The sequence below is a fragment of the Pseudopipra pipra genome, chromosome 3 (genome assembly GCF_036250125.1).
Source record: "Pseudopipra pipra isolate bDixPip1 chromosome 3, bDixPip1.hap1, whole genome shotgun sequence".
NCBI lineage: Eukaryota > Metazoa > Chordata > Aves > Passeriformes > Pipridae > Pseudopipra > Pseudopipra pipra.
In genome coordinates this window covers 62,157,261-62,167,974 of record NC_087551.1, presented here as the reverse complement: position 1 = coordinate 62,167,974, position 10,714 = coordinate 62,157,261, and the positions used below count along the sequence as shown (strand labels likewise).

General features: G+C 40.6%; 1 protein-coding gene across 1 annotated transcript in view; it reads right to left on the bottom strand.

Annotated features, from left to right (window-relative positions):
* Positions 1-1,389: 1,389 nt before the first annotated feature.
* THEMIS (thymocyte selection associated) overlaps positions 1,390-10,714 on the bottom strand; it is a 73,160-nt gene continuing 63,835 nt past the window's right edge. Inside the window, exon 6 of the mRNA XM_064649578.1 lies at positions 1,390-1,538. Within this exon, the coding sequence (XP_064505648.1) occupies positions 1,390-1,538 (149 nt within the window). The remainder of the gene's footprint in view (positions 1,539-10,714) is intronic.

Here is a 10,714-nt window from a genome sequence, read left to right as displayed (position 1 = left end):
TGATGGCTGGGGGAGACCAGCAGCTGGAGGAGCCACATGCTCCTTAGCTAATAATTTCAGAGGGTGGATACTCGTGTGAGCCATCAAGGATGATAATTTATGAGACTGCTTTATAATCCAGACAATGATCTCCCTCAAGGTGGCAAAGGTCCTTTCTTTCATGTTTTGCTAGAGCCCCACTAGAAGACAACTAATAAAGTGAAACCTTACCTCCATTGATAGGGAGTTTAAAGGACAGGTGGATAAAGACTTAAAGGAGCTGATGCCATAACAGTAAGTACTATAATCAGATGCTGATCCTCTACCTGGCTTGCTTCTTGAGAGCATGCTTTTCCTTTAATACCTATAGCTGCAAGGGGTATTTTAGTCAAAAGAAAATTTAATTCTCTCTTTCTCAGCTTCTTTACATGATAGAGCAAGACCCCACCCTCAGTGGTATGTGGACTGAGGAAATATTGTGTTATGTGAAACATACTACTTTGTTTCATTTTTCAGTCTTTTCTGTAACTTTGGACTTTCTGCAGCTGTGAGCAGGGGAATAGATGGTCTCACGTATACCACACACTGCCCTGGATGTCGTTTCTGAGGGGTTTGAACATTTCAGAAAAAAATAACAGCTTATTTCAGATTCATGATATTGCTTAACTCAAATACAACATTAACATTGCATGCCAGTTAAAAATAAATAGAAATTACATTTTGAAATAAAATACTGCTTCATAAAAAAATATTTTTTTTACATCTCTGAAACAAAAAATTCCAAGTTTCTCTGTGTTTTCATGGGTTTCTCTTCACAAAAGAAGCCATTCAGCTGAATCAAATGAAGTTCATACAAGGTTTAGCTGTGAGTGAAAAGAGCTGGGACCACATAGTTTCACTCATACCTAGAAAAAGTCTCATCTCTGTTTAGCTGGAAATGATGCCTAGAGATCTTTAGAAGCAAAGACTCTCTTCATTAGCATCTAAAGCCTCTGCAGATTGCCGGAGCAGAAGCTTGAGGTTTAAATGAAAACACAGATTATTCCTGAAAGCTTTTAAAGTGACTAAACTTAGTCACAAGGCATCCATTTCCAAAAAGAGGAAAATGATTGAATTCAGAGTATTATAATTTGTTACAGCAAACTGGCACAAATCAGAAGAAATGCCTGTGCACTTCTATCCCCAGAACAATGATAGGTACCGCTTTAACAAAGGTGACACGGCTAAGAGTGACAGGGGGTCACAGGCGGCAGCTCAGAGGTGCCTTTCCTGCCATATTCACAGGACGTTTGGGGTAACAGCAGCAGCCCCAAGGGAAAAATTTCTCTTGTTTCAGGGAGTGAAGATTACTGTCCAGTCTGAAAAATCACTCTGCCTGCTCTTGTTTGCATAAGTGACTGTAGGTTATGCTCACCTTCTTCCTTCAGAGATTGCGGGCTTATTTCCAATGCTGCTGTCATGAAATGCTTTTCTTATGTTTTCAATTATGTTTTCATCCACGTAGCTGTAGTCATGCTCTTCTTCCTCTTCTTTTTCTGTCTCATAGTTACTTGTTAAGCCTGAAAAATTAACAAAAAATAATTGTAGGAAATGGAAGACTCTGCCCTTGGCCTGAAAAAAAAAAAAAAGTACAATTCAAACAGGCAATCATAAAAGCAAAGAAAACAATATTTCATTTTTCACATAGTACTAATACCTCTAATTTGACCACTCCCTGCTACCTATGCACATATAACTAAGGTTTATTGAAACGTTTAAATGATATAATCACTAACAGCATAAAAGCAGGCAGATAAAATTATCTGACCATAGTAAGAGAAGAGTAGTCCACTTGCCATGAGCCACACATACCATCCTTACCGCATGTCATGGTTTGAGATAGTCCCAAAATCCAATTCCCTAGCTCCATTCCCCCCTCCCACATCTCAACCTAATGTGAGATGGGTTTTTCCAGACAAAACACACCAGACTCAAAGTGGGGGAAAGGGAATATATTACAATGACTGTACAAATAAATACACATAAATATCACATTATACACACGATCACAACTATCTCTACCATGGCATATAGTATTTACAATGGATCAGATCTCTTCTCCCCTCCAAATAAAAGTCCAGGAGGGAAAGAAGGACAGATCCCTTCCAGTCTCTGAGCAGCAGCATCTTCTGAGGCAGCAGTCTGTCTGTCTTCTCCACATGCAGCAGCTGATAGCTGGCTTTCTGCCAGCACTCAACGAGGGAGATATCCAACCTCCCTCGGCCCCATCGCCTCAACCGAGGGGTCTTCCGTGGGCTTCGTAACCCCAGACAAGGTCGTTTCACCACGTCATATCACGAAGACACAGGGGGGTCTTTGTGACGGTCTGGTATCTCTTGCAGGGCCTCTGTGCCCTGTCTCTCAGGCTGCCACTGTGGCAGCAGTGCGAGGGGGGGGGGAGCCAAGGTCACTCCCCCCTGCATTCCATCTGGCCGTCCCGGTCCAGCTCCAGGACGTCTTTTAAGCTTTTTAGCTCCTCTCTCTCCGGTACTGCTGTACTCCAAGGCTCCTCTAAAATAGGAGTCCATCTACTCCTCCTTTCTCGGAGGTCTCAAAGGAGTTTGAGGGGCTGGTACAGTCTTACCCCAAACTCTGTCTCTCAGCTGCTGGCTCTCTTTCTCCTCCCATTCCAGGAGTCTTCTCTCTGGTGCTGCATGTTGTTTCTGCTGCTTCTTCAGTTCAGGTCTTATCTCTGGCTCTCTGCCACCGTTTCTCTGGTCAGTCCCGGCTGCTGCTCTGCGCCCATGGAGAAAACATCTCCCAGCATAACTACAGGCACCTAGCCCAGCTTTATGCTGTTCCAGGTCCCCGCAGCCCCCCAGCCAGGGGCTGGGAGGGGGCCAGAGGCCCCAAGGGGCACAGAGCCCCTTCCTCGTGGCTCACAACATGGCCACCACTCCTACAACAACCAAACTACAACTCTTCTCTTCCGGTCTGGTTGTAATATGTTTACATTTCTGCAGGAGCGCCCATTGGGCAGAACTTCAAAACTTCAGGGGTTTCCACCCCTTGGGGTCTACCACTTTCCTTAGCCTCTGGGGAAAACAAGGTTCAAACCACGACACTGCAGATGTGCTCCCATGCTCCTGTGTTTCATTGCCTGACAAAACGAGCCACTGCAGCTAGGAAACCATGGTGTTACCTTGGGATTTCCTAGAGCCAGAAAACCCATTTGCTGCTTATTCTGAATGGAATAACAGAGACATTGTCTTGAAAGTGACTTGAGGTTAAAATGAAAAGAGTTGAAGTACATTTCTTTATATCCACCTAAACTAGCTTGAAGTAACACTGAAGACAAACCTTTCAGAAAGCAGCAGCCTTTTTCCAAAAGGGCAGAGACCCTCACTGGAGGCCTCTTGGGAGTTCAAGGGCTGGGGCAGCCCCTGCTTTTTATCTGGGCACAGCAACAGTTTCACATTACAGCTCACACTGATGAGCTACAGACTGCTGTCAGGAGGCCCCAGTCTCCTCCCATGCTTGGGTGGTCCTACCACTTCCCTGAAGATAGAGGAAGCTCTGGAAGACACATGGGACCACTGGTCTGCTGCAGAACCCCATAAGGATCAGTCAGTGAGTGCCTCACATCCCTCCTCTAGAGCCACCCCATCCCTCAGCTCAGGCTGTGGTGGGGAAAAGCCAGGTAGCAATAAGACCAGCCAGGGTTGAAGTAGTGGCAGTGGGACCAGCTGGAGCTGAGGTGGTGGTGGAGGCATCACCAAAGTCTCCCTGCCAAGAGCAGCTCACCCTTGAAGTTTATCAGGAAGACTATAATTTAATAGAGCTGAGAGGATACTGTATTTCTACAGCAAAAAGTTTCACCTGAAATTGCAAAACCATGTGAAACACTGCTTTGGGTACAGCTGTTCCTGGTTGTTTAACTTGCTATGACACAACCTGAAACAACCTACAGTAGTGCACTAACTGACCTCCCAGCAAGGCTGTGCCTGTCAAACATGTCCTTCTTTATGGGACCAAGCTTCTCAAACACGAATCCTGCCAAGTTTACTCTTGCAACCACCGTATGCCCCTTCACCAAGTCAATAATTGTATAATCTCTCAGCAGTCTCCAAATCCCATTGTGTTCCTCCTGAGACTCTCCATGGCTGGCGTGTCTCTCCCTGAAAAACTGGTTAGTAATAATTTCTTTCTGAAGTTGTGATCCTTTCCTTTATAGGTTTTTTTCAAGGCTAGAAATAAACACCAAGTTAATCAAGCAGCTGTCTGGCCACACCAGTACACAGTCTATCACAGACCAATTTATCCACAAGTCCCCTGCTCCTAAATTAGCAAAATATTTCCAGATCTAGGCATCAAAAGGAAAAAACCAAAACAAAATCCCAAACATATGATTACAAATGTATTGAAGATCTCATTCACACATATGGCCACTATCTTGTTAATAAGCATTTCCAGGTTTGTAGTTCATTTGCAATTTGGCTATGTTTGATATCAGTAAAAGTAAACTAATGAATAAAACAGGCACTGAAAGAATAAGCTAATCCCTGTGATTCAGCAAGGGAAATATTGTTTGTTCACTTAGACTTGCTAATACGGATATAAGGTACAGATTGCTCATGGGTGGCATAGCTAGACTTTCTTCTTTCCCAAACATGTGCAAACAAAATTATACGGTTCTAAGTAAGACAGCTCAAGGAGAAAGAAAATTAATGTCATCAGGCCAGACTAAATCACAGCTGTCCCCAGTACCAAACTTGTGCAGGATGCCTTCTCAAATGTATATATTTACACTTCAATAAAGCATTAAGCAATGAATAGACAAGCTGAACAATCCCAAGGGGATTCTGAATATTGAAATCAATGCAATTTACTTCCCTGTTTGGAAAAAAAAAAATCTATTACCCTCAACACTGAATTACCTAATCAGATAGGTCATGTCAGCCTGACAAGAAAACAAGGCTTATGTCATCATGCTGTCTATCCATTCGTCAATCTCTTTGGTACTTTTACAAGTTTATTTCTGCCAATTTCAGTCAGATTTGAAAAGGGGGCAGAAGTCTTACCGTGGTTACAAAAGCAAGATTTGAATTAGTTCCTCCACTGAAAGAGAAAGACGCAGAACACAGCTGTTATACACTCTGTTTGGCAGCAGACAGCAGGATAAGTCAGCGTGTGCATATTGGCTGGCCATTCAACACACACATAGCTCCAGACCTGCTCTTTTTCATTTGATAGGAGCACCATAAAAAGAGTTTTGGTTATTATCAGGAAAGGCAGAGAGGAGCAGTAGGGGACAACAGACCTGAATACTTATTAAACCAAATTTCATTAATTCTGCTCTTCCTGGAACAATTTGTATAATTACGTTTGCCTTTACAGTGGAAGGGTAGTGCTCTGCAGACTAAAATTTTCCATTTATCTCACTTATATCTTCAAGTGAGTAGGATTTGAGTTTGTTTGTTTTTTCTCAGAATATACTTGCTGTTTTTCACAAATTTCAGGATCAGAAATGGTTGTCATAACTCTCCATTTTGGCCTTATTCAAAATGTAGGCAACAGAAGCAACCCAACCCATCAAGACCCTTGGTTGGATGAAACAAGTGCGAGGCCCCAACTCATGTACATACAAGGCTGGCTGCACACCTAAATGCCTTTGGCTATGTGACCATAACACATTTTTATAGCTATAGTAAATATTTCAGATCAGTATTTACAGTGCATAAATTAACATTCAACCACATAGCATTTATTGTTTATTTATGCCTAACTTGAAAAAAGTAATTGTGAAATATTCTGCATAATAATATCATGAATTCAACATGGTAGAACCACATCTTTATTTCTGCACACCACATAAGTGAAAATGCACAGAACTGAAGGTATATGCATAAACCAAAGTGTTTTTATGAACAGTAGCATTTTATTTGCTGTGAGCCTGGTTCTAATGCTCTTCAGTGCTAATGAGAACTAATCCCTTTGGGACTGCTACTGAAAGTCATTCAGTGACAGCAGAATCTGAGCCCATAAAACTAATGGATTGTTCCTTGAGCTGATATCCATCAACCGTTGCTTCATGTGATGATGTAGTGTATCTTTAAAAACTGTTAAGTACTACAGTCCAAATATTTCATATAAACTGTAGAGTTGCAATTCATGTACGGGTAATGTTTATCTCCCTCTGGAATCTACTAACCTATTGTTTGGAAAAGTTTAATCTTAAATTTAATTTCTTAAAAAAATCTTAAGTTTCCTGAGAGACACAACTGTTCACCTCTTTCACTGTCCTTTTAATTTTTTTTTCTTTCTCAGTTTTTTTTTTTCTAGTCTATCTTGATGGTTTTATTGAACTTTTTGAGATCTAATTTCCACTGTTGTGCCACTGCCTTGTATAAAATAAATCTCCAGTGTATCAACAGCTCTTGCAGATCAGAAATGGTTGCCATAAGTTTTAAACAATCACATATTTCTTGCCTCATCACACGTTCCCGCAAGAGGATAAGGGAGAAGGCCCAGGGCACCATGAACCACACTTTCCCAGGCTCTGAAGTGCTGCTCGTCACGAGGCTGGAGGAGCAGAACTTGCCAGAGAGTGGGAGAGGGGACTGACATGATGTACCCTTTAGTCACACTACATATAACACTGCAATACCCCCTCTTTGCAACCATATCCATGAGCTCCTGCCTGGAACCTCTGCATATTCCTGCAATTAAAACCAGTCATATCTAATAAATCAGTAAAATGTGGAAGTCTATGCTTTCTTGCCCCTGCTGTACAGCGAGTTAGAGTTTGGTTAAGGGCAAAGCTGATTGAAAATGTTTAAATATAATTTACTAAAATGTACTCACCATCCTATGAAATTAGATGATCTCCGTATTTTAAGCAATTTTCTTGCCTTTTTTTAAACTGAGCTCAGAAGATGTGGCAGCCAAGAATAAGTTTTGTGTTTACAGCCCAAAACCCAAGAGTCTTTTTTTTTTTTTTAAGATAGTTACAAGACCAGAGGAGCCAAAGAATAACAGGTTTGCTCTAATCAAAGCCTGAGCTGAGTGTGGAAGCTGGAGAGAGTTGTCACACATGCATAGAGTAAAGGATTCCTAATTCATATTGCTTATCCCCTGCACCCAATTCAGAACATTAATGCAAAATCTCTGTGATGACATCAAAAAGAAAGAGCAACTTATTTTCAAAATAATTTAGAATTCTATGTTTTGCTTTTTAAGTTTTTGGGTTTGCTATGTTTAATTCATTTTAATACTGGTTTTAGAGCACAGTGACATAGCCTCATGTATTGTCTTAACTAATGGGACAGTAAGTTACAGCACAGGGGTAAAAATTTCTTAAACCATCTTTGCTGCCAAATTTATTAGACATTATATGTGTATCCTAAAGTACAATCAGAAGGCCCATTTCTCTTTTTCTTTCTCAATGCCACTAGCCTCCTAAATCAAGTGCCTAAAGACAGTATAAATAAATACCTTCCCTAAAATATCCTAACATCAATAAATATAATCAACATAAATACTGTTTTACTGCAGACTGTAACAATTCCAGAAACTAAGCCATGAGCAAGAAGATTATGCAATGTTTCAGAAACTCCAAATAGAATAACTTTCAAGGTTAAAGAGAAGCTGATACAGCAGATTTCTGTTGAGAGTTATCCTGCAGATATTACTACTATTTCTAATGGATTCAAACTCAGTCAAATATTAGAAAGTAATATTTTTAGTGGCCTATTGAGGTTTAATTGCAACAGAGGAAAAAGGTTCAATTTCTTAGACATAAGAATAATAAATCCTACCTTTATTAACACGAACTCCATTAGGAAAGACAATAGAGGCTTTAAAACTGAAAGAAAAACATGTTGCTTTTCCTTTCAGAACTATCTGGCCTTTGGTAAGAAATACTAATTGTCTCTGTAACTAGGGGTTTTTTTTTTTGAGAGTACATATTCAGTATCCTTATTAGGAATTTGAAATAGGTTGGTGCTTTGGAGGGTGGCTTAACATTCATCAGTAGACGTTTAAGGATTAGTCAGTGAATGGTGCATTTCCTCCCACTCAAAACCCACAGGAGTGAGTCTGTGTTATTAGTCTTGACATATTTTCTAAATCCATTATCTTGTGAATTAGCAGAGCATACTCTCTGGAACAGGCGAGCTTGCTGCATGCAACAATGGACTCATGGGGATCCCTTGGCTGGCCAGGAAGAACTGTTTTATCATCTAATCCAATCTCCTGTATAATTCTACAGTCCTATTTGAATAAAGCCAAATAATTTTGGGCTATACGAACATACATTTTCGAGAAAAACCTTTAGCTTTAATTTGGGTATGTCAGTGTAAATCCATCACTGTTCTTCGGACAAGGTTCAGTCTGCCCAGCTCAAATACACACTATGCTCCAATTCAGACAGAGTTTGTAAAGGGATATACTCCAAGGCAATTTCTTAGTATTTTCCTAGTCTTGCAAAAAAAGAATCATTATGATACTACTTCTTGATTTTCTATGTGTGTACTGAACTGAAGTACCAGGAGTTTGTTTGAAACCTTCAGTAACAAAGGTTATTCTTTATCTAGTGTTCAGTGAGTAGTCTAAGCAAATACAGTATATAGGATGAATTTCAAATTATCTAATGGCCACTTTCATGATAAAGGAGGCAGGAGACGTGACTGATGAGCTTTTGAATCAGATACATGGCAAAGAACTGTGCTAGCAGGCAAAAGTTAAGTGCTGTGAATCTTTGCAGTACCAGAGGCCCACAAACATTTAGCAGTTCTAACATCACTTTTTCTCTAATACTCTTGGTCATACACACAAAGCTACCTTCAAAGCAGAGGTCTCTAGTCATAAACTCAGGGAAATAAATAGATAGGAAAAAAATGAGCCTGACTGATACTTTAAGTTTTTTAAAAAATATGTCTACTGGACACAGGAACAGTTAAGTCAGAAATCTACCATGACAGTTGATATGTGAATCTCAACCAGCAGGAAAGTAAACTCTGCTTTCTCAGAAGGGATGTTACAACAAACATTAGGATCTTGATGGAATGAGGAGCAAAGGAAATAGAGCAAGAATAGCTAAGAGAAGATATTTCCAAACTTTAAAAAGCCTCTAGAAAAGGCTTTCTTCTCAATCAGATTGTTTCAGAATTAAAAACAAATGGAGAATTGGCTGGGACAAATAGACTTTTGCTAGAAAGTGAAAAATTGCAATAAAAATCAAGTGCTGTTCAAGAGTCTGAACAAGGACATATAAAGGTTTATCAAGGACATATAAATAAGGCTTAATGGGGTGGACAAAAGACTAGATGCTAGTGCCTCTGAGTGAATATAGAGAGAGGTGGCAGGCAGACATCAAGCAGGGCAGCTCAGACAGTCAGCAATATTGTTTTGTTTCAACATAGTGCTGAAACATGTTCAGTAGAAAGGTCCAAATAATGAACTGTTGCAGAAAGTCCAAGTCTGTTTTCTAGTGTCCAGAACCACTAACTGCATTAGCTGACAAGCAACATGAAGGAGAAGGAAGAAACTTTGCTGATAGCATGGCTGACAGAGGCAGCCCTCTTTCTAGGGCAGGTAAGACGCACAGGAAGTTACTGTATGACTCCACTTCTCACTGCATGAACCAAGCAGCTGTGTTCAGAAAAATATTTGAAGAATCTTGACTGTAAAGCCATTTTGAAACTTTAGCCTGTGTGACTTTCCATGTCTGTGAGGAGTCTAGACCCATCAAGTAAAGCACCTACACAAGCATTAACTTCTGTGTCCTCAGCATAAGCTTTATGTCTGGCTTACTTCAGTAAGGAAGCTTTGGTCATGTTTTCTTCAGGCTTCCCATGCCTGCCTCACCCCACAGAGATTAACCCATGCATGTGATCCAACTGATCCCTGTAGCATGGACAGCAGTTTTCAAACTCAAGCCTCAGTGATTTGCAGGTAGTTCCCTTGACAAAAATGAGTACCACATTAACCCATGCTGGTACTCTTCTTTTTCTTTTTTTGGTGAGGTTTAAACAGAGATACTGACCTTTGTAGCTACCAATATGTAAGCTTCACCATTTACCCCTATAAAATCTAATCAATTAATTAAACATTGACAAAATGAAGCCTGAAGGGAGATTGTTCAAAGTCACAAAATAACATATGTGGAATTATATTTCAAAGCAGCCAGATATTACAATACCTTTCTGTGCTGGTTTTGGCTGGGGTAGAATTAATTATCTTCATAGTGGCCTCTATGGGGCTATGTTTTGGATTTGTGCTGAACACAAGGTTGATAATATAGAGATGTTTTGCTATTGAGCAGTGCTTACACAGAGCCAAGGCCTCTTCTGCTTCTAAAATGCCACACTGGCAAGGGAAGTTGGGAGTGCATGGCAAACTGGGAGGAGACACAGCCAGGATAGGTGATTCAAACTGACCAAAGTCTGAAGTTCCATACCATCTGATATCATACTAAGCATATAAAGTGGGAGGAAGAAGGAAGAATGGTGAGACATTTGGAGTGATGGTGTTTGTTTTCCCAAGTAAAGGTTATGCGTGGTGGGGCTCTGCTCTCCTGGAGATGGCTGAACACCTGCCTGATGATTATTTGGTTTTCTTTGTTTGTGTACGTTGCTTTTGCTTTCCCTATTAAACTGTCTTAACCTCAACCCATGAGTTTTCTAGCTTTTACCCTTCCAATTTTGTTCCCGATCCCACTGAGGGGAGTGAGCGGGTGGCTGCTTGTTTGCCAGCT